A 24,712-nucleotide genomic window follows, 5' to 3' on the forward strand; every position below is an offset into this window, starting at 1 on the left:
TACCTTTGATTTCCCTTAGTTTTGATAAACATTGGTAAGCTGGAGCAAAAGGCAGAGAGGGCACATGGGGGTGATGTAATATACACGAACAGAAAACATACCCAGCGGTGAACAGAAAAAACTTGGCATATAAAGAAAGAAAAGGTGGCTTTGATGAAAGAGACAAGTTCAAGACTTTACAAAATTGGTCGCACATCTTCAAGACCTGTATCTAGTTTACAGGGAATCTATTTTTGAAGGTCCAGAAAGAAAACTGAAAATAAGGACACACCTCATTTGTTTAAAGGAGGCTTGTTTTAGTTTTTGTATACTTCTGGACAGAAGCTTCTACTTAAAGAAACAAAAGTGAAACCAAAAAAATCTGTAATGACTTTAGGATGTCACAGAACGTTACTTGCCTGTAAGCAGGTTTTTTGTTTATTTGTTGGGTTTTTTTCAATGTTCTTCTATTGGAAATTCATTCCAAACTTCTAGTTACAAGGGTTTTGGCATGAGGGATGCTGGAAAAGAAATTTAGCTTGAGGAGTTAAGATCTTTGTCTGGCAATCTAGACAAACACTGTATTTTTTATTTTCTGTGCCATAAAGTATTAATTCAGGTATTCCAATGTGGACATTCCGTGTAATGTTACCTAAGTGGATGATGAGTGCATTTGGTAAATCATCTAACAGAAACACAGGAAATGCCATTTGGAATAAGCAAACAATTCATTTGTTCCACCATCTTGTATTTGACAACAGCCTGACAGAAAAGATGGAAGTTATGTCATGCTGGTCAATTTGTTCCTGATGCGCTGAGGCAAAAGGAAAGAATGTTTCGGACTTTAATAAAGTACAAAATGGTCCCATCTACAGAGGCAATATTTTCAGCTGCTCTTTTATGGATTTGTTCACTTCTGACCAGACCTTGCTTGGGTGCAGCAAGAATTTATTAAGTACAGCACAGTGTGAGCACAGAGTGCTGGTGCTTTTGGATTAATTAGCCCTCCTGCAATATAGGAATACCATGAACAGTTCTGCTGAGCCCAGACTGGTTTGCCAGCACAGCACTAAGTTTAGTAATAAGCCTGAAGTTGCTTGGGTACCTTTGGGCACACAAGGTACTCTGCTCCACATGCTACTTGGGACTGCTTCACTGAAGTTATCTGTTACACTGAATAAAGGAGAGCTGATTATAAAGGTATTTTAGAGCTAACTAGACAATCACAGAATCAACCAGGTTAGAAAAGACCTCCAAGATCACAGAGTCCAACCTGAGACCAATCTCCACCATGTCAAGCAGACAGTGGCACTGAGTGCCATGCCCAGTCTTTCCTTAAACACCTCCAGGGACAGTGACTCCACTGCCTCCCTGGGCAGCCCATTCCAACATCTCATCACCCTTTCTGTGAAGAAATTCCTCCTAATGTCCAACCTAAATGTCCCCTGGCACAGCCCGAGACTAAAGATGCCAGTCTACTTCCTGAAGGCCAGAGAAGTACAAAATAAAGGGCAGAATCTCTCTGTATAGATCATTTTGATTGTAGAATGTAGTTCTGGACGAATCATTAGGCTTCTGTAGCCTCTTCTTCAGTTCCCAGAACACCCATTGTACTCTGACAGCACAGCTCTGAACCCAAGGTACAACTCCAAAGTAATAGCCAGTGCTGTACCTCTGTACATGGAGATCTAATATCCACAAAAAAAATCCACCACAGCAAAAAAAAAAATAAATCTTACATACACAGAGATAACCAGAAATCAATAAAAAAATGAATTACCAGTGATTTTTGCTAGTGCTTTAAAAAGTGCTCTGAGAAAAATCAGCATGATTTTTAATTTGTTGATAAGGCTTTAAAGGGCAAGAAATGTTACTGTAAGCTAAAATAAAAATATGAAACCTCATACCTTTTAATTTTCTCCTCTTGCTTATTTGTATGCTGCTTGAGTAAGATGTGGTCATCATGTATATGAAGAAACCTGTCCTCCAGTTCTTCTTGAATGATTTGTTGTACAGCTTGTAGAGCTTTTACATCGTGTGGTTGATGATTCTACCCAAACCAAGACAACTTTAAATTACCTTCAATATATTCAACAACATGTAGTTCAAAGCCTAAATCATTTACAAATACTGAAAAAAGAAGAAACTTTTTAAGTAATATTTTTCACTTATATGAGTCTGTTGATTAATTTTTTCAGATTTATTGTCATGTTAATCACTTCCTATTACAGATTAAAAAAAGCAATTAAAATGATACAGCAAACTGTTTACCTATTAGACAACACAAAGTTAACAGTTTAGCAAGTAACCAGGTTCTTTAAACCAGGTTCCTTAAAAATAAACATTACCAAAGAGATGCTTTCTAATCTGTTTCAAAGTTAACATACTGTCTTGAAGTTTGAAAAGATTAACTCATAGTTCTGCAGATTTACTCAGACACAAGATTAAGCCCAGTTGTTCCATTCTAATAGCAGCTGAGTAACATATCAGAATTGCATAATACTTTTGGTTCCCATTTTGTTAAATGGATCTGGCCTTGTCCTTAATTCAGAAAAAAAGTCCTTTTTTTCTTCTGGAAGGACGAATGTTACAGCTCAATGACATTTCCAGTTTTTAGCATCTCACAGCAAGTCCCCTCTTATAACAAGCAACTTGAACATAGAATGGGTCACAGCATCTTTCAGAATTTAACCCAGATTTTGAATGGTATTTGAACTTAATTTTGTGAGTGGCAACATCAGAAACATTTTTAGAAAGGAACTAAAGAAGCCACTGATCAAAGTCTGTAACTGTAATAAATAGCAGCTGGTACAAACCTTGTAATCCTTCAATTCCAGATGGAGTTAGACCCGTATCTCTCACAGGCAGGTCCCCCACAGTTTCATCAGCTGAAACAGGCATGGCTTATCTATGGATAACAAAATCAAAATGAAATTCTTCTTCATCTGTTATTTAAACTGTGAGACTAGAATGAACTACAGTACCTCATACAAAATGAAAGAAAAAGTTATGGCAGATCCACTGAAACGACAGACTAGTACATTACTGTAAATGCTCCTACCTCAACTGGAATGCTCAGAGGACAATCTGAACTTTCAAGTTTAATTTTATGCCAATTTTAATCTGCTCACAAAATCTGGCTATTTTGGTTATGCAATAGTTTCAATTATATTTAATGGATGTAAAATTAGCTTTTTAAAGTTCTAGTTCTGCTGTCTTCAGCAATCTTTGGGCTAAGGCCATATTTTCAAGTGGATGTGGGAAGGGGACCTGTGGGGTTTTTTTGTTTGGTTCGGTTTTTTTAATCGTTTGTTCATTTTAAGACAGGTCAAAGCTTGAGGCATCAGCTGGTAGATGAGTAATGCCATCTTCCATATTTTGAATAGGACTGTTTGAAACAGAGGCGCTGGGGGTTATGAAGTCATTTCAGTGTTGCCTGGCATTCTCTTAGTCTTCTTTCAATCATTGTCATAAGAGAAATTAGTTTGTAAGATAGAGACTTTCCTATGAATGATTCTCATAAATCTGAACATATTTCTTTCTTGAGGCAACAGAAAGCTTAGCTACATGACAAAGTGAGGTTAGGAAAGTATTAATGTGAGAAAGTACTACATTTGTTTCGGTGTAATATATGAACATACTTGTTAACAACCGCTGTTTCTTTCTTGTTTTCTGGTGCAGAAAATTACATGTTGGTCACAGAGTCAAGTAATGCTGAAATAGCAGGAAAAGGAGAGACATGAAGTCTTTTGGACAATCTTCCTCACTCCCTATTTTTACACCTTTCAGGTGATATAACTCCTTAGTGAATCCAAAAACATCTAGGAAAGCATTGAGAAATTAACAGCGATGCTACTAAAGACTTGCATCAGAGAACAGAAGTGACACAGTATAATCCACAGACTTTCCATGAAGTATCTGTTAATTTTACCATAATCAAAACTGCTGCTAAAGCCATGCCTTTCTTCTACCAGGAATGTCTTCCATCATAAACAAGTCTCCTTATGGCTTTGTCCAAAGGGAACAAAAAGAATTAATGGAAGTTTAGTTTCCAACAAGTCAGTCCTGCTTTGGTTTTTTCATCACTAATATCTATAATAAAGTATTATTTCGAGCTTTCACTGTTTATAAAAACAGAAACACATTTTTCTTTCATGTGGAACCATTTCCTTGTCACAAGCATTGAAATGAACTGATCTACACTTTTAGATTAGCAATAAGGTTGCAGATTCAATGCTCTCAGTCACAGAAACAGAGAATACTCTGATGCTGATGTCCATGGCATGCAGCCACTGCAATCAGTGGCACCAGTGGCAAATACATATCAACTGGAATCCAGCTGGTCAGTGTCCTCAGCTCTTTATGTATTATTCTCAAAACTTTTTTGTCATTTGTTAAATTAGCTCTATCTGCAGTCATTGCCTTCACTCAGGTCCAGGCTCATTACTGGGGTCACTATTATATGTCACTGTATCAGTATCACTACTGCAACTGAGATGAAAGAGAAGCAGAAACCTTTACCTCCCAATGATCATCCAAATTTGGTTCGTGATGGTAGCAAGGAGATGTTACCATCATATGTCTTTCTAGAACGTGGTTGTCTTTGCTTTCACAAATCAAAAATAACAGGGGTTTTTCTGGCAAGTTTCAGAGACATCACAAGAGCTAAACAAATATTTTATCAGCACGACTCCACAATGTTTGTAATCTATCAAAATGAAGCTTCACAAACTCTAGCACAGTAACAAGCACAGGCAAACATTACTGTTTTCACTACTTGCTACTTGGAAAAGAAACATTGCTATGAATATCTACCTGTTATATTCAGTATGAAAGAAATCTATTCATCTAAAAACAGAGACAAAACAACACATGCTTTTCCCTCAAACAAACAAATAAAAAACTCTTGTCGGTAGTAATCCATTACTGGCTGCAGCAAAACCACAGAAACACTTAAGCTGTAAACAAACTAACATAGCAGAGCTGCACAGCAAGCCAGTTTTTACTGGCAATATGGCACGACTTAAAGTGACAAAATAAAGCTGCTATAAATCCTGAAAACTTACAAAGGCGAAATTTTCAAAAGTAAAAGGAAGAATTAATTGTTTAATTTCCATTACAAAGTGACATAAATTAAGTATTCAGCTTTCTTTTCTGTCCTAGGCCACAGGGAAAGAAAAAAAAAAACCCAAAACATTATTTGTTTTTATCAAAAGAAGTGCTTTTAGATAGAAATAGTACAAACCTGTCTCCCGGTTTTAGGGAGGCAAAAGATAATTACAGATTTAGAATTTGGCCTGGCACTGTATTTGCCTCATTAGTAACATAAGAATACCTATGTCCTCTATAATCACTAACAACTACCATTTATGCTCCTTCTTTGAGAGAGGACACTTGAAACAGCACAGCATGTGTTACATATGCTACAGTTCCTCTTTGAATATTATCTCAGTGTCAATCACAAACACTTAAACAAAATTACTTTTCCCTGCAGTCCAGTTCCAGCATTATTTCCGAAAGCATGAGATTTGGCTGCAGAATTCAGTATTACTTTTGAAAGCATTTCCAGAGCGATTACACATGACAAAACTGTACAGCAACACTGCCACAAAAGTGATGGTACTTAAGAGTCCAGCATTTCCTGAAAGATAGCATAGCAAAGCAAGAGAGATATAAATTTATATTTGCTTCTGGACAGATCACATGCCATGATCAACCTCAAACACTTAAAACAGCTTTTATTTCCAAGAAAGGTTACCCTACAGTTACTTTAGCATGTCTTGTTCCTCAAAAGTAAAACAACTTCACCTACGAAGAGAGGAAAATTGTCTGTATCTCTGGGATTAACCTACAAGAACTTCAAATTAGGTATAAAGAAGCTTAGATACAATTACTGAAGTCAAAGAAATCTTTACTTTCTTATACACTGTGTCAGTTACAAACGTGTTTTATACTACCTGTATCCGACAATTTACCACAAAAAATCTGCACACAACTTTGCAGCGTTATGCAAAGCTAGTCAGTAATGAGATGGATATTGAAAATTAAGTATCAAAGCTCATAGTTTAGGTTCAAATTGTCTCACAGAAGCATACTGTTGTCCCAATATAATTCAAAAGCAGTAAAACTAAGGAGGGATTACCTAAATTTTCAAAAGTTCTCAGCCAGTGGGGATAGAAGGGACTTCTAGTGAAGGGATTTCTAGTGAAATATTAAAAATGATGGCTTAATTGTTTCAATATGGTTTTTGAATTTCACAAGTCTCAGACATGCTTTTCTTACAAAAATCCTATTCCACTATTCTGGTAGAGGAAAGATAAAAAAAAAGGTGGATAGAGAGACCACTCACCTATCTTAGTATATCACAAAGTATTTCCAGCCTATATTCTCACTCTACTGAGTCCTTAAAAGATAAATATTTGCACTCTATTTGTCTTGTCATCTAAAATAATCTCATTTATTACTTAGTAGGAGTATACACACATATCATCTTTCAAACATTATCTGTTGCAGTGCTGTGACTTTTGGGAGGTGGAGAGGGAAAAAAAAAAGGAGAGAAGATATGGAAGGTATTAGGAAACAGGATCACAACATCCTGCTGTCGTCTGGGGGAAGAAACATCTCTCAGACCTGCAAGTCCTACTGGAACAAGGAGATATCAAAACAACCGTGTCTCGCTTTCAACGTACAAGTGCTTTCCAAATTTTGATTCTGGCAGTGACTGACAGGGCTGGGAGGGGCAGGGTCCCAGGGAAGGCAGCGCTTCCCCCACGCAGGAACGCCCCCACTGCCCGGGATTTCCTCGGGCACAGGAGCACAACTTCAGCCCGGCAGCCTTTGCAAATACAAAACAGGGGCTTGTAGGGCTACTTTTAATCCATCACTGAGGCTCCCCTGCCTTCCCCTACGGGCACCGAGCTGCGAGCGAGGAGCCGCGCGGGTCTGGAAGCGCCGCCCTCCGCGCCGGCCCCGCTCCGCAGCTCCCGGGCCGGGAGGCTCCAGGACACGGCCCCGCAGCCCCGGGCAGCGCCAGCGCCGCCGTGCTCCCCCCGCCGTGCCCGGAGGAGGAGAAGCTCCCCCCGTACTCACGGCCCCCGCCAGCCCCTCGGCTCCGCTCCGCGCTCCGTTGGCAACTCCCGCTGTCGCCACGCGGCCCCTTCCCCTTCCGGGCCGCGCTGCTGCTGCCGGGACTTGGAGTCCGGGGCGGGGCCGGGCAGTGCCCGCGGAGCTCAGCGAGGCTCCCGCCGGGAGCTGCGGTGCCCGGGACGCTGCTCCGCCCCGGGCGGGCGGCTGGGGCGGCACCATGAAGAGGAGAGCAGGGGAGCGGGAGAAAGAGCTGAAGGTACCTTCTGTTTGCTTCCCGCTCCCCGCAGCCCCGCGGAGCGTGCCCGCGGCCAGCCCTGTGCCCGCCGCCGGAGCGGCTGCTCGGGGCACAGCCCGCCGGGGCACAGCCCGCCGGGGCTCCGCCAGCTCCAGCGCCTGAGCCCCGAGCGGGGGCACAGCGAGGCCGCCGTGAAGTTCGCTGTGAGCAGGAAGCGGCCCCGGCGCCGAGCTCCGTGCGGGGTCACACAGCCCGGGGCGCGGCCCCGTGCGCTCGGCACCGCCCCGGGGCCGCCCGGGGGGAGCGCGGCCGGCGGCGGGGGCTGCCCGACCTGGGCATCCTGCATCCCCCTCTGCCTGGAAAGAGGGGGCACCTAGGACAGCTTCAGCGGTAGCTAGTGGTAAAGGCTCGTGCTATCTGGGCAAGGTATTTGAATTTTAAGGAGAGTTCTGTGGTTTGTGAAAAAGAAAAAAAATATACAAGTTTGGTTTTGTCAAAACGTTCACAGTGAGGTGATGCACTATGTAACCGCGCTTTTATTTTTAAATTTGAAAGTACTCTACACCAAGCCTGACCTAAATAAACATTTTTAAGTCTCGTCTACCACCCGAGCTTTATAATGTTTGTTTTCTCGTTCATATATTTAGATGCAATGCTGTTACTTGCTTACATTGAAGATGGTTTTACACTGTTTGTGAAAGCAAACAGCAGTGCTGAATGTTTTGCTGTTTCACGTGCCTTTGAAGGGCTTGTTTTACCACACTGTACAATATTTGCAACAATGTACAAAGGTTGTTGTACCTTTCCTGATTTTGTTTACAAAACAGTAGTACTGAGAAACAGTAAGTGACTGAAAGCACAATGCTGGTATTAGTGATGTTAATGAAAGGAAGGTTAATTCCATTAGAAATTTAGAAAGAGCTTTCAAAAATGGTAATAACATACACCTGAACAGGGACTGTGCTGGCTTTGGTATTGCTATTAATTTACTATTCAGCATTAAATGTTATTTCATTTTAGGGGCAGGGAACAGGTCTGATCTAACTTTGCAACTATTTTAATGTAAAACTTTAGAACCTGTTTGCAGTACTAAGATTCCTAACAACTCTTTAAGGACTACCTGATCATTTTGTAATTAGTCTTTCTGCCAAGTTGCTCAAGGACAGCAACTTCAGGCTTACATTTGTATTCTGCCCTTTCCATAGATGTCAAAACATATGCAGATGTCCCATCCAATCTAATGTAAATATGTTGCAGAAAAAACCTCACCCCATACTTATTTTAGCCTGTACATTTGTGCTGCCCATCTGAGGGCCTCTGTCTTTTCGACAGGTCTCAAATGTATTTGGGAATGGTTTGCATTAGGAGAATAATTGCCTCTGATATGATAAGGATAAAGATTCAAGGATATGTGGAAGGAGTAAGAGGATGGTGCTGTGAACTACACTGGCAAAGGTTGTATGAGGACAAGGCACCTGAAGAGGTGTCGGGAACAATGTATAATAAAAACTCTATGCTAAAGTGAAAGAGTCCTGCCATAGACATGTGTAGATGTTACAGGTGCATAAACAAGAGAAGGATGAAAATTAACAAGATTCTTACAGAGAATTTAGAGGTGCCAATACTTACAGGATGCCTTAGGGGGACGTTGCAAGTTGGGTACTACTTGAGAGGAGCTTTGAATATATTGAAAGTGAAACAAAATGAACATCTAGAACATCTTAGAATAAAGGCTGCCAAAGGGGAAAGCAGCAATGGGAAGAGGGGGTTGTGTGTACAGGAAGGAATGTATGCTTTTTTTTTCATGGGATTTTATTGTAATAGTTCTGCCAAGACTTCCATTTAGGTACTGATTAAAATATTTTGTAGCAAACCAAATATTAGTGAGGTTAACCCAACCTCTTCTGGAGAGTAAGATTTATGAGGCCTACTGATGAGAGGGAAGTGGTTGGATAGAGAAGCTGGTTTGGATTATGGATCTCCTGCCAATGTCTCTTGTTTTCTAGAATTAAATCTCAAATAAAAGTTCTTGTTTTGCTATAATTGTGTACAGTTAAATGCTGTCTATGAGAATCCCAGTGATTGGCTTTTGCTAATTATGCAGTATGTTTCTTATATATGATAAGCTGTTCTCTCTCTCAAATTTTCATGTGTATAGCAAGTTTTGGTTTATGTTGTTATAGAACGTTTCTGTTCCAAGTACATGTGGTCGAAGTCCTTTAGAGTGCAGTGCTGTCATACACAATTTCCTTCCAAAATACAACTTTGCAGATCACTCAATTGGGTTAAGATTAAATGTGTGGCAGAAATGAAATTGTTTATGCTAGTGTTTGGTGTTCCAAGCCCAAAGGGAGGAGGATGTAAATTCGTTCTTGGGAAGAGGGTCTGAAAAAACTTGGAAACCATAGCCAGGAGTTAATTACTCATCTGTCCTAAACACCATGTTGGGGATGCAAATGTCCTGTATAATATTTCTCTGAGTCTTAAGTAGACAGTGAAACACAATTACTCTGAGGTTTCTAAAGACACCTTTAGAGCTGTTGCATGCCATCCACTTCTCTGGTCTTACCTGCAGCAAGAATTACTACTGTGCATAAAACCAGAGCTGTTAGAATAGATGTTGTTCATTAGCTGGAAAGGCATTTTTATGAAATAGTCCATTGGAGTTTGTTCATGGTTGTTTGTTTTAACTTAAATTCAGCTTTAATTAACACAGTTTATAATTGTTTTTATTCTTTTTTTGTATACACTGTTAGTCAGAGTTGGTCACTTTTTTACTGGGTGTAGAAAAGGTACCACAAAACTAAGACCAAACATAAACCTCCCATTAGTAATTTAAGTACTATATTAAAGACTATTTTCTCCTTTAGACTTGGGAAGAAAGCTGTTTTGCTTTTAGGATGTTTATTACCTTGATTGATATTCACAGGTGAGTTAAAAAAGTTAATCTTTAATGTAAGACTGTTCTCAAGACTTACTTGGCCAAAGTGGTTTTTTAAAGTAAGTTTCAGTGTGACAGAGGGCAAACTCTGCTGACTTCCTGTATATGCTTCCTTTTGCCACTGTTTCCATATTAAGACCCTGAGTCGTTGCCATTTGAAAGAGAAGATACTCAATTAGTCTGGAGTATCATTTTCTGTCAAAGTAAAAGTATTACCTTGATGGGTCCTTGGAATAGGCCACTAAGCCCAGTTCACAATTACCTTATGTAGCTGTTTATGCTAATTCACAGTGGAACCAGAACTGACTGCAGAGAATGTATTTCACAGACATTACTGTTATGTTTGTACAGCTCCCAACACAGCTGGGACCCCAATCCAATAAAGTTATTGCTGTACAAATAATAAATGCATCAATATGCACATATCTGAATATTCACAAGGGCTTTTACAAAGTTATTCATGTGCAGTTTCACATTTGTGAGACATGTTAGACAAAGTGGCAAGGAAATATAAAGCTTTAAATAACACAAAGCTTTGTATGTATTTTATTTACAGGGACGAAAAGGGAACATACAATCTTTTGGCTGAGATATCAAGGAAAGTCTTATTTCCTGCATCATTCTAATTTTTGCTGCCTGAAAAATAATATATATATTTACAAGAAAAAATAGGTTGCTTCAACATATTACGCTCAGGGAAAATTAGGCAAGTATTCTCAGAGCATGATGAAGGGAATGGTTTTAGGATTAATGCTGGAAAATGTTGCCCATACCATACAATTAAGTATATAAACTTTAACGTTCTCTTATAGTAGTTTGTTCAAATATTATGTTGATTTCTTGTTTCATTTTATCGTTCTACCTCTTAAAGAGACCCAAACAAAAAAAAAAATTCTAATTGACAGATTAAACAGGTTCTTTTAGAAGTTGTATTTAGGAAAATTAAAGTTAATGGAACATCTTAGATACAGTTAAATAAGCTTCTTGTCATGTCATATTTCTGCTTAGGTAAATGGTGTGCAGGTTTTAGCAGAATCAGCAGCCAATATGCCAGTAGCAATTTTTGTGGTAATCACATTATTGGCCCTTTCCATTATAAATGAGACAATAATTAAGAAATACTGTTGATAGTCACATAACACATGATTTGTATATTGGAAATGGTCAGGTAGAAGCCTTGCATATGCAGAATAAAATACAAGAAAGAATGAGTGGCAAATGTTTCTTGCTTTTAAATTCATCACATTCCTGCTGTTTAAATTGCCTCAGCTGCTAATGCTGGAACCATTACAGTAATGGACTTGGCAAATGAAGGAGAACCAAGACATACACACTTTATTACTGGAGGGGTAATTTTCTCTTCATCTGTAATAGCAGCAGTGCCTAGTATTGATCAGACCATCAAGATACTAATCCTCTGTAAAATTACTTGTTATAACTGAAAATGTGTTAATCCAAATCAGTCTGTGTCCTGACTTTCTACTTACTATTGAATACAGACTATTAGATGGTTTATTTTTTGTGATTTAAAGCCTTTACACTGATAATAGTGGAGCTTCTTTTGCAAGAGTGCGTGCTTAATCTTAGCTATGGCCCAGGGTTGTCTTTTTGTTTTAACTAGAACATCACCCACTTAATTAAGAAGTGGATGTCTATCTTTCTGCTCGGAATTATATTGGTACTTTAGGCTCTGCAGATTTATTAAACGTGTTGTTTTACATTCAGTCACTTGTTTTTGCTGTAAATAAGAACAGATCTGTGCTTCACATATTAGAATCTTCGAAGATCTTGGAGCTAAGGATGTGAGGAGAATGGCTAGTCAAAGCAGCAATTCATGTTTTGTGGATTGTGGCCTGTGAGGGTATTGTGTATGAGAGTAGTGTAAGAGGAGTCCAATGCCAGGGGTCTGGAGAACTTCACTTTACTTTGATCTTAGTGATCCACTACATCAGACAATGGTATGGAGAGCTGTGTGTGTTCTGTATCCGAATATGGGATGGCTCCTTTTTTCTCTCCCTTTCCCTTTCCATTTTCTTTCCTTTTTTTCTTTTCTCTTCCCTCTGCCTCATCTGTTTTTTAACAGTCTTGTACATTTAGGTTGGAAACTCATGTCTCTTACTCGTATAGCCTCTAGCCAAGTAAAATTTTGGCTGGGGTGCACCCAGCAGTGCAGTGGCTGTTCTGGGTGCACGATACCTCGTAGGACATGGCTGTGGGAAATGGTTCCATTAACCCTGACCCTTCATTAGACTCACTGCTCTGGGCTCCTGCCACGGACAGACACTGGTGTCTTGCCAGCTCGTGGTGGGCAAAAAGTGTCCTAGAAGTGAGACAAGATGCAGAATTGGTTGTTTATTTTAAAGACTTGGTACAATGTTCCATGCATTTTAGAAAATTTTTGTTGTTGTGCCAATTAGATTTTTGCTCTAGCAAAATGAACAGTGTTTTTTTTACCCAGTTACCCCTCTGCTTGCTTTCTTTGTTGTAATTTAACTGATTCAATTTCTATAATTTAGAGAGACTTCAGGGTTTCTAAAAGGTATTGGAGTAGCAATAGGATTCAGTTTCTTCTGACCCAGGGTAGTGAAAACTAGACAGGGCAAACAGTGATTGCCTAAAGCTTGTTTCTGTTCCCAGTGCAATTGATGATCAACCTTAAGCAGCCTTCAGCTGAAGCAGGATTGGGCTCTCATGCTTTTAATAATTCATCCATTTCTTAAATTATTTAATTAACCTGTAATGATCAAGAGCATCCAAAATATCAAATGACCCTCTTTCCTTCAGCTGAGACTGAAAAGCACTGTCGTGTATTATTGTATTCTGGTAGGTCCACTACTGAAGTGTAAAACATAATTGTGAGTAGTTAAAGCACAGGCATTTAAAGCATAGGACAGATTAAATACTTGAAGCCTTCTGAATAGAAAATGATAGCGCTGTAATTTCAAAACACTTTTGTTTAGTTTCTGGAGTCTGATTATGGGAGGAAGCTCTACCTTATTTAGCATAACAGCCTTTGTCTACATGCTGCCCCACTTTCTAAAAGAATTACGTCTTTATCTCCTAGAACTTGTTCAGCTTCATTTTCCCTTTTATCTGCTGCTCTTCCCACCGTTTTTATTTAAGACTGTAAAGTTACTTTAGTGTAACTGCTCTTGTCACCTTTGCCCTCAGCTAATCAAATAGTTTACCTTGAGGGAAGCATTTATCTCCCACTTTCATTATTATTATTTTCGTAGCTGTAAAGATATATATTTTATGTCTCCAGAAGGGTGTAACAGTGAAACGAGGTATTGATCTGCTGTATTTGGCAATTTCTTTCCACCTTGCCATCGATATCATGTCAGCCTCTGTCTGTACTGTGGTTGACCTCACAAATAGCTCTTTATGTTCCCATTGGATTCAAATGATATACTATGCTCAAAACTAAATCAATGAATGATTATAAAGTTTTTAGTATTATTTCATAACCCTCGGGCAACTGGTACTTCATGCATTGCATACTTGAAAAGGTACCTGATTAAAATATGTTGCTGATTCTGTTAAAAGGTTTTAAACTGCACTGAAATAGAACAGTACAGTTCTGTTATTAAATTCAGGGTCTGATTTGTGTGTTTCTGTACAGATACTAAAATTATTGTAACTTCTGCCTGTAATTTACCAAAGAGATTCTCCTTTATACTGGCACAAGGTTTTACTTGGAACAAAACCTCCTACTTCTCATGCCTGCTTTGTCATCGAAGTGCAGAAATTTCATGCGCTGGCTCTTGCCAGTGAAAAATCATGACTGTTACACGGTACATGCTTATAGGGAAAAAAGGAGGTAAAAATCAGATAAGGTTTTCATCTCCAAAAATTCAACAGTAACTTTAAACAACTTTTGGATTGGAAAGCATTGCTGTTATTCTCTGCAAAACCTGTATACCTTGGATATACTTCTGACAGTCTAACTGGTAAAATTCATGTTCAAATGCACATTTAATGGTTTGCTTTTTTTTACTCTGATGGAAATAGGTAGGATTTTCACAAGCATGTAAAGAACTTTAGAAGCTCAGTCTTATTATACTGAGTGTGCATTCAAGTTGGGCAAGAAGCTTTCAGAAACCTGACTGTTGTCTCAAAGCAGTAGGCCTCTTGAAATGTACATCTGTATTTGGAAAGGACTGTCTGAAGATGGTGTTCAAAAGGATAGGTTTATGCAAATTAATTAGGCAACAGCTTGCAGATCTGGAAACAATTTGTATTCTCTTCTGATTCTCTTCTGTGTTTACTTCTAGTGTAACATATCAGTGCAGCAGGTAATGATGCTCTTGTGCTCAAAGGAAATACTTCATTGTCTGGTATCCAAGTCTCGTGATAGCAAACAGCTTCAGTTAGTTACTGAACTGTGCTATGGTGCTTATGTATGTACCTAACCACTGAATAAAGCCAGAACAAATTATTTAGTCCAATGCTGTTAGGTAGGAGAAAGTTATTTGGGGCCTTCATCATAAACAGTGGATATAAGCATCAGGGAAATTATGTTTAAAGTGAAGAGAAACTTAACTTTCTCAAGTAAATTCATAGAATATGATAGGCATCAGATACACTGTGTACATTCCTTGAGACTGAGTGGTGTGTGTGCAGTAAGTCCAGTTTGTTTGGACAGGAGTTGACTACCTGAAGTAGCTACTCTGTGTGTGCACACACGTTGTGCAGCTCATGGTGGAAGTGTCGGGTGGTGCAGTTTGTGTACAGGAGCATTGTGCACTTCAACAGTAAAGAGTGAAGTCAAGACACCCAGAATTTAAGATCTGGAAATCTCAAATGCAGAAGGGCTTCTAATTGATTTGGACCTCACTGTAGGGCAGAAAAAGAGGAAGTAGCTGGGAAAAATGGGTGTGTAACCAAGCAAATCTTCTAATAATTAAAGCATGATGGTTTTCTTTCTCCCACCCTCACAGAGTGTAAAAGACATTGATGAGCTCTCCCCAGATTTATGACTTCTGCTATAGATAGGACCCTCTTGCCTATCTAAGAAAGCCTAGAAATTTCTTCAGCCCAAAAAAAGTTGAATTATGATTTTATGGTTCTGGCTTCCTGAAAGTAATTCAGTGTGATCAGGACAGCAGATTGGTCGTTACCTATGATATGAAAAGTTTTGATAGTATGAGTTGTGCAATACAACATATGAATATAGTTCCTACCTTAAAGAGTTTGTGCTCTGTGTGTGTCTGTGTATGTGACAGACACATGGTTTTATGCTTCATGATCCAAACGTATTCCTCATAAATAATGACAGTTCATTTTCTCTTGAGTTTGCAAAGCACAGTTTGTGATTAGGGTCTTTAATGTATTGGTATCATGACAGTAGGTGGTACAAAGCAGTAATGTCACAGGTGGGACGGTGGCAGTGACCCAGCAAAAGAAACAAGCACTTTGCATGTTGATCTGTTTTGTGAAAGGGCAGTATTTGGCCCTGTAAGTGCAGGGGAGATGGACTGTTCATGAAAAGGGCATAAAGAGCTAACCCATATGATCCTTTGTCAGGCTGATTAAATTTAGTGTCAAGCATTCATTCATATGAAAGATGAGAGACATCACTGTTTATCTAATAGAAAAAAGTATTTCTATTTTTCCTGAAGTCTTTTATATGTTAATAGAGGCAAACGTGAATATGATCACATAATTTAAATGTGTAAGTAAAAATATACATCTTTACTGGCAATGGTTTAAAAGTAAGATGTATATGTTTTATGCAAAATAATGCAATTTCATTGTTAATCATGCTGTTCGAGCCATAACTCCACAGAAAACAGTGCTTTTAAACAAATGGAATATACTGTTATTGTACCATTTATAACAAAAATGCTTAGAATATTTAGGGACTGATGCAAAGTATTTATTTGCATACTTTAATAGATGCTCCTATTGTGATATTAATATACAAATGCAGAATTTAAATTCCAGGTGATTGTATTAGACCTAATTATAAGGTGTCAGACTCTGCTTTTTAATACTGGAACAAACCCTAGTATTTAGAATAAAGGTTACAACAGATGTCATTTTGGAAATAAAGGAATGCCATTACAAGAAAATGGAAGAATTTCTTTTGAAATAACTAAACTACTCTTAAATATTAAAAGAATGAGAAGGGAAAAAGTTTACATGTATTTCCCCTCACTCTTCCTACCCTGCCAAATCTGGCTTGCTTAAAAGAACTGCTGGGAGTTCTATGTAATGTTATACTTTGCATGCATTTGTGATTTGAAATAATAAAAAAAAAAAAGTCAAATTTGAGAGAGACAGTTTGAATGGCATGCTGTCAGTCTGGCTCTTCGTGAATTGGCAGTGGTCTCATTTAGGACCTTCAAATCTGTGTCTGCCTGGACAGAATGGGAACATTTTGCATGTTCTTCAGAAGACAACCACTCCTTGCTGCCTCACAGTATTCAGTGGTGCATGACAGTTGCCCTTCATTGCTGTCTTCTTCGAACTTAACCTTTGACCGTCCACTTAGTTGCCGCGCAACGCTTGGAGCAGGCCAAGATGTTCATGGATGACGGGCATTGGCCTGCAACGTGCTTGTCATTATTTGACTGTCAAAAGTAGCCTGCCATTGGGCTCCATCAAGGTTTGAAACCTATGTGCAGCAGTCCATATTACTTAACTTCCGAGACTGTCAACAGGATGATCAAATGTGCGTAAAAAATGTGTGTTGAATATGTCTTTGATCATAATATAGGGAGATACTTTTTGTGTGTGCTAAATGTATTCATATGACTTTCACAGGGCCAAGAGGTTGATTCTGCTGCCATGGTAAAAAGTGAACTGTTGTCTCCTGTGGTCTTAAGTTTCAAATAGCACGATTTAGATTTGAACAGCTCTGCCAGTTAAACTCTCAGCTTGTCTTGCGTATCCTATCAGCTTTTCAGCCAGCAGTGTAAGCAGCGAGATACTCGACCAGTGGTGCCTGAGGTTAGCTGTCAAACTGGAATGTTATTTTGGATCTTGCTGTAATGTAATATTATAGAAGGAGGTCAGGCTGTGTGATTTGTAAAGCAGTTGTGCAAACTTAAAATGACTGAAATGTTTATTTCAGGTACTTTTTTTTTTTTTTCTTCTTGAAGGAGTTGAAGAGAAGACAGAATTTATCCTAGAAAAATGTAAAAAACCGAAGGCGATATAAAATGGTCATTTTTCTCTTCAGTACAGAATGCAGCACATAAAAGAGCATCAAAATCCAATATGAGGAGTCAGTAAGGCTGAAATTCACTAAGTAATAAATGTTTAACATTGAAAATATTTCACAGTCAGACATCTTTGTATCTTCTGGTAATGCCAAAGACATTTGGAGTTGAATTTCATACTTAATTTAATGAATGGAAATTGTACCTCTGGGTTAATTGTGGTTATAAACTTGGTGTGTAGGTAAATCACTTATGCAATCTATCATATATTAACAAATACTTTGAATTGGATCATGCTTGGAAGAATCATATCCCACCTTAGTGTAATATTTGCTATTCACTTGGGCAACAGCTGTCTGTAACAGCAATTTATTTTACTGGATTTCAGACATATCTGTTTTCTCTCAAAATGCCTCCATTCCTTTGCAGTTGAAACGGTGTATTAAAATGACATCAAAAAATATCAACTTAAAAAACCCCAGAGATTCACTAGAGCTTGTTCATAATGACTTCTATCCAAAGCAGAAAAGTAGTGTTACCTTGCAAGCTGGCTGTAAAATTACTTCTCTTCAAGTTTCAAAACATCATCATGCTAATAGAGTAAAAACAATAGAGTCATAGTAGTGATTATTGTTAATTACACTATTGTTAGTGTATTTTCTAAACCAGATTTTATTTTTTTCTGAATACAGTGTCAATCGCAGGAGAGCTCGGTTCAGATGCACTTGTGTAAAATGCTACATTGTGTCATGGAGATCTTTGGTCTTCTTGCTCTTAATCATAAATGCTGTTGCTGTTTATGAGTCTAGCTCTTTGACTTTAGTCTTTGCTAATGCATTGACACGTGCCTAGTCTGAACTGGAGTATAAAATGCATGTGTTGGTGTGTTTGTGTGTGTATGTACATGTGCAGGCCATAAATGTGCAAAGTTCATTGGCAAATGAAGTGGTCTGTTATTAGTTGTTAAAACTGTGATCTTCTAAGCACTTTAAGCTGGTCACAAAGTTATTAAGTTTTGATTTATGTTTCTCTTTTCTGGAGTGATGTATACCTACACAATGTATTTTGGTGAAGGAGGACTGAATTTCTGAAGTGGGTATGTGCAAATATGCAACCATTTAAGTGCTTTTTAAGTTTACAAATAAATAATGAGCATTTAAATAATGAGCCATTGTGTTTGTGGATATGGTTTTTGAACTCAGAACTACTTTCTTGGCTTCCACAGTTGAAGGAAAAATTACCAAAATTAACAGAAAAACTGACCAGACTGTTTTGAAACTAAAGGAATGTTATTTTTCATTTCATTTCTTTCTCTTACTGTACAAATCAATGTTTAATTTCTACTGGGAGTTAACTACTGTTTTGTAGTTGTGTTCCTGGGGGAAAAAAGTTTAGAATCTTCCAGCACAAATTTATTTTTTCTCTTAAACCCTGGAATACCTGCCTCTAACCAGAGGCAGCTCTTTTTCCTATTTTCAAGTAGTATTTTACACTAACGTGCAGAAGAAACTGAGCATCATTATGCAGTTTATTGCAAGTCTTCATATCTTTATATTTTTCCAAATGGAAGTACTTTTGTGAATGCTGTCCCATCTGTGTAATAACTAATAGTTTGTGATGTTCTTGCTCTTGCCCTGAAGATATTTTTAACTTATTTAAAGGATGTGAAGGAACCAGTTTATTAACATAAAATTCAATTAAAAGTAAGTTCTTATGTACAGGTGGTTATGTATTAACAATTAGAAGATAGTGTCTTTTCCCATTGCCTTAAAAGAGAAAAGGGGCATTGCCATAAAGGCATTTTGCAACTTTCTTTAGGTATTAGAATTTGAAAGTGAAAACACAGTGAAAAAGATGACAGCAGTTAAGTGTCATTATTTTGTTTTGTGTTCTGAATTGAGAATATCCTGCCTGAAAGAAAAGCATTTTAATCAAACAAACTTAAGAGGTTGTTTTCAGGGTGGCATAAGATGTGCATGTGCTTTTTATTTCAACTTCCTAGTGTTCAAAAGCGATACTTGAGAGGTTAAACATCCATGATTCTCTATGGTGTTATAGGAAAAAAATAAATCCTATTACCCAAAATAAAGGAGAGGTAGATACCTTAAGGGATGTGCTTCGTTGTCACCTGTACTCTCTGCAGTACAAATATCAGCTTGTCACAAAGGTTGAGACCTTTGTAGTCCATTTTTTCAGGGTACAAATCTGTCTCTCTTCTGGCTTTAATGCAAGAGCTGTGAAATATCTGTATTAGGTAAAATAGAGGTTAAAGCACCTTAAGGGCACTGAATTCTTATCTCTTTTTACTAGCAGTGGTGTCAACATGTACTAAAATGTGATGACCTACTCTCCTCTTTGATAAAAAGGAAAATGACCTGTCTACTGTGGATAGTGATAGAGTTGCCTGGGGCAGATTATATTGTCACCTTCTTTAGTATTGGTGTGTAGAAAAATAAAAAAGGCCAGGATAGTTCTGTTTACCATAGAAGTGTTTGACATTTCTAGCTACTGATAAAATATACTCAAGGGTAGAAAGAAGAAACTGGTTTACACTACTAAACAAGGTTGTGAAGAAATGCAGAGATTCTTTATTGTGTGAGCCCTTGGTATCACAGGACATATCAAGAGATTCCTTCTGATCACTTCAGACACCACAGTTCAAGTTCTGCATTTAACCCAGCTTTCTACTTGTCTGAGGCCTTTTGGTACACATGAAATTGCGATGCACCTGTGTACTGTGCAACCTCGAGAGTTTAATCATGCTCTTAGTTAACACAAGGAACAATATTTCTTGTATTGTGGAAATAATTAGTGTAAAATTCAAGACCTTTTCTCTGTAGCATTCCAAAGCTTTTATAGCTTTGTAACAATTAATTTAGCAGTCACTACTGTTGTTAGTAATTTACTATAGCTTTGTAACAATTAATTTAGCAGTCACTATTGTTACTCATTTACTGTAGCTTGGCATGATGAAATATATATAACTTGGAGAGTTGATTTAAATTGCAAGGCTGGAACATCTCAAACTGTTAAATGTACTTTGAGCTATTATTAATACTTCTTTGAAATTCTGTAAAGTAAAGGAAGGCATGTTTCATGCTAATCAGAAACTGAACTTGAAGGAAAAATTTCTGTTATGCTCTTTATCAGTATTTAAGAATAGAGTGTGTTTAAGCATTTCTTCATGTTTTGCAAGATGGTGATGAAATGCAGGGGATGTTTCTTGTGTGAGTTCTTTGATAATAATCTTGTCTCTTATTTGCATAAATAAATAAAAAAAGTTTTGTTGTTAGAGCTGTGAGACTCCAGGGGCTGGGGAATTAACTTTGTATTGCCAAACTGATACCTTTTTTACATTTTTTAAAAACTAAAGTCTATGCCCAAAATATGCATTTTTGTGATGAGAGAAATCATAAGTGAATTTCCATGACAGAAACTGAAAACATTTCTTTAAAATGCATGGAAGCCTTTTTAAAAAAGTCTAAGTTCCATTAACTTTGGTCTAGTTTTGTCTGTTTGCAAATCAAGCTCATTAAACTGTTTGTATCCTAAAGCTCTAAGTATTCATAAAGAAGGTGGAAATCTGTTGGTATTGGGTTGATTTACAGTAGAATCAGGTGAAATTTGGAAAATCAGTGTTAACTCATCTAAGTCAGATCACTGAAGTGCATCTTATTAGATCCTGAAAATTCTGACATTGTATTCTTCTGAAGCCTAAATAATTTAGCTTTTGTTTTCTTTAATTGTTTAGAATTTTTTTCTAAAGCATGGAAAAGGGGGATGTAGCTGTCAGATCATCCTGAAAAACGACTTCAAACAGAAAAATTTTTTTAACAACTTGTTGAAATGGTACTTAGGCTAGGACAATTTAGCCTCAAAAGTCCGGTTTCCTCAAAGTTGGGGATATGCCATGGTATCAAGTGGTATAAAGTCTTCTTCTGCTTCAAGGAATTTTGATTATGATGAGCTGATGAATTAAATAAATGTTATTTTAAACTCTTGAAAGTGTAGCAGTATCTGTGGAAATACCAATTTAATCCTTACATCTTTCGGTATGGTTATAAACTGATCAAATTTTAAAGGCAAGTACTATTTTTCACTTGGGCATCTGCTAATTCTTGTTCAATGAGAAGTAGTGAGCAAGGGTATTTAGTTGATATTGAGGAAAGAAATGGAAGATTTTTAAAGCATGCAATGTTAGCATAGCTGCACATAATAAAAATGAAACAAAAAAAATCCAAACAAATAGTTGGGGAGAACGTGACCTGCTCAAGCATAAGTACCTGCTGGGACTTGGCTTTGAGTCCTTTAGAGAGGTACCTGGCTAAAAAAGTCTGGACTATTTAGAATCTCTTATGCTCAGAAAATCTCCTTTGCATGTGGAATCCTCTCTGCTGTCATGACCCTGGGCCTAATCTCTGCTTTCTAATTTCATTTTGGAATTCTTTGTTTGAGGATTCCAAATTTCATCTGTGTGTGCAAAATGGCAGAACTTTGCATGCATAATAAAAGCTCAATAACTTCTTGACAGTGCCAGTGGCATGATTAATTCCCGTGCATAATATATTCAGTCATCCTGTGCATGTGCAGTGACAATGTAAGCAAAGGGGAATGAAGGATCCCCATGGATGATGTCTGGGAGAGAGCTCTTGTCTTGCTGTCAGATATGTTTGTCTCTCCCCATGTCCCCACAGATTTCTTTCTCCTTGGGCTTTATGCCAATTGCAGCATCTTCCCCATCTGGTCGGTATCATGAAGCTGGACCACACCTCAACCTCCTTCCTCTCTTGCTGGCAAGTTTGTGTGACTCTTAGTAAAGAGGCAGAAAATGCAAGGAATCTGGCGTTTTCCTGAGGAGCCTTTACATAACAGTCCCTGGTGTTTGCCACATCGAGTCTTCTCATGTTAATAAAGTGGCATTGTTAACAGAAAATCATGCCTGGTGTTTGACTGCAGCAGTTTTCTATCAGATGACTTAGTGCCTTATATCCCAAATACTAGGCCTTTGATTGTGTTCATTCTCAGGAATGATCCAGACTTAGCTAACCTTACAGTGTTACTCAGTTGTGTTTGTAGCATGCCACATAGTTTTTTTGTGCTTCTATGAATAATTTCTAGGCATTATTACATGTACAGTAATAAAAATCTTAAAATATTAGGGGCAATTAAAACATTTTTAACTAAGATCACCAAAAGCTCACAAACTGGAAAATCACCTCAATCTCTTTTCTGACATGAGCTCTTGCAGGCTCTAAACTGGGACCGCGTGGTGCCTGTAAATGTTAACAAGAAGCCTTAGAGAACTTCTACTGACAAGCCAGTATAGCTTTATGACATTATGCTGGCAAAACTCTGTATGTCATATTTGTAGCTACATACGTGGAAAGGTATGGTACATTTTGCTAGCTGTAGTTTTTAGGCAGGTATGGTGATTTGATGTCATGCTGCACGTATTTCTGTATCACAGTAAACAAAATATTTGTTGTATCTATCTCGTTAAATTAATAAATCAAGTAGGTTTTGCAGCTGTGTTTTAGTAACTGGATAAAATATAATCTGAATTCTGGCTGGTTACCAGTGTTTATCAGTGATGAAAAATTACAGATTAGTCTGTGTTTCTATAATCAGAACATTTACACCATGGATATATTGTTACAGTTGTCGTTTTAGTTCTGATTATTACTCAGTATGTCTATTGCAATTTTCTCATTTACAGCTGTTATTGAGCTCCATGTGTAATAGATGGAATTACTTTGTCTACCATTTATTTTATGAATAGCCTAAAGAAACATTAGTATTAATAATATTATCCACTTAATGTACACAAGAGTTTATAATATGCACAGATGAATAATGTGTTGCACTATTTAAATTTTATTGGAATGAGATAAATAGATCTAGTGCGTTTTTTTGGTAAATGCAGTGTTAAAGTCATTGGGGGATTTAAAAAAAATCAATTCTGAGCAAAGTGATTGCAACTACTCTGTTGTCTAATATATGAGTAAAATAGATTAGACTTAAAGCAGTTGTGATTGAGGTTTTTGGATTTGGTTTTTCTTTTTTTTTTTTTTTTTGAAACAAGAGGAAAATATCCTGTTTAAAAGAGAGAATTGAGAGTGTAAGTTCTTCAAGTTCTTTCTTAAAGGGCTGTATTCTGCTAATAAAGTGCTCTGGGTGGGAAAACTAACAATTTGGTTTCTTTGCTCAGTAGCAGGAAAGTGTAAAAGAGACATATATTAAACAACTAAACTGAATTTTCCAGTTTGATAAATATGGTATGCAGCTTTGATTAAACAGGAAAAATAGCCCCCTGCATGGGAAGCAAAGTCAGGCCTTGTCCATTGTAGGCACTCACCTTCCTACCTGTTCGTGTGCTTCATCTGCTCTTTGGGCTTAGGTCAACATAGAAAGGCTTGGTTTTGTAAGCCTAAGAGGAAAATATTCCCCCCCAGTTTTGGGTAATTGTGACTGTATGAAAGAGGAACTCCTTGGCCTGTTTTGTCTGACTCAGTAGGGCTTCTCTAAGTTGACTCTTCAAGATACTGTTTTTGAAAAGGCCATTATATTACAAGTAATAAGGATGTGCTTTGGTCTTGTGAAAATGCATTGTAACATAGATTCAGTACATAGACCAACCATAATTAATGAACACAAGTGAGGTTTTTTCCTAGTTATTTTTTTTCTGAATAAATAGGCACTTAAGCAAAACCTGCAGTAAATGTTATGTAGAAGTTAATGCTGTTTGAAGCAGAGAAAATTAAGTTCAAGTTTCTGACAGCAGTATTTGGGTATGTAACGTAAGAAGAGCCATTCTGATATTTTCCTTGCTGTGTTAAGGCAAGTTAAATAGGTAAAGGTAATATGTATGAGACCAACTTGTAAGGTTATAAAAGCTGGACAGTGCTGAAGAAGTGTGTCCTAAAGGTTGTCTGACTTTGCTTAATGGTTCAGAGAGGTCTTATAAAGGACACACCTACAGCTGTTGCCTGGCCTCGACTGGCACGGCTGCCTTAGCCCAGTGTATTTTGGGGGAGTCCATAAATTTCTTAACATTACCATTACTTTGTCATTTAAACTCTGTCCATCCTGAGCTACATTGTAGTGTAGGGATTCATGAGCAGTGACCTACCAGCGTTTCAGCACCACCAGAGGACTGCAGAGCTGTCTGGTATTTTAACTCTAGTCCCCAGTACCTGGGTGTTTCAGAGAAGAGTAAAATGCGTGCATCACATACAAATGCTTTTCTTTACAACTGGCCAGTTATAAAATACTGTAATTTTCTTCCTTAAGAGAATGTGTTACCAG

The 24,712-nt window shown here is 37.8% G+C and overlaps 1 protein-coding gene and 1 long non-coding RNA gene across 18 annotated transcripts in view; one reads left to right on the forward strand and one right to left on the reverse strand.

Annotated features, from left to right (window-relative positions):
* LOC135422148 (uncharacterized) overlaps positions 1 to 7,438 on the reverse strand; it is a 32,387-nt gene extending 24,949 nt beyond the window's left edge. For 6 of the 13 annotated variants that reach the window (XR_010434341.1, XR_010434336.1, XR_010434335.1 and 3 more), the window contains exons 1-4: positions 3,621 to 6,756; positions 2,796 to 2,887; positions 1,887 to 2,029; positions 395 to 500 (exon numbers count right to left, since the gene is read on the reverse strand). This is a non-coding gene — a long non-coding RNA (uncharacterized LOC135422148). Of the gene's footprint in view, positions 1 to 394; positions 501 to 1,886; positions 2,110 to 2,795; positions 2,888 to 3,620; positions 6,757 to 7,325 lie in introns of those variants that run through there. The other 7 variants (XR_010434337.1, XR_010434332.1, XR_010434339.1 and 4 more) reach the window with 6 other exon arrangements.
* The window catches only part of FTO (FTO alpha-ketoglutarate dependent dioxygenase), a 236,438-nt gene continuing 218,722 nt past the window's right edge, over positions 6,997 to 24,712 (forward strand). For 3 of the 5 annotated variants that reach the window (XR_010434330.1, XM_064671173.1, XM_064671176.1), the window contains exon 1: positions 6,997 to 7,321. Coding sequence is in view for 3 of the 5 variants with exons in the window: in XM_064671173.1 (XP_064527243.1) it covers positions 7,283 to 7,321 (39 nt within the window). In the remaining 2 variants the exon portion in view is untranslated. Of the gene's footprint in view, positions 7,322 to 7,586; positions 7,727 to 24,712 lie in introns of those variants that run through there. The other 2 variants (XM_064671171.1, XM_064671174.1) reach the window with 2 other exon arrangements.

Source organism: Pseudopipra pipra, chromosome 14, assembly GCF_036250125.1.
Source record: "Pseudopipra pipra isolate bDixPip1 chromosome 14, bDixPip1.hap1, whole genome shotgun sequence".
Classification (NCBI taxonomy): domain Eukaryota; kingdom Metazoa; phylum Chordata; class Aves; order Passeriformes; family Pipridae; genus Pseudopipra; species Pseudopipra pipra.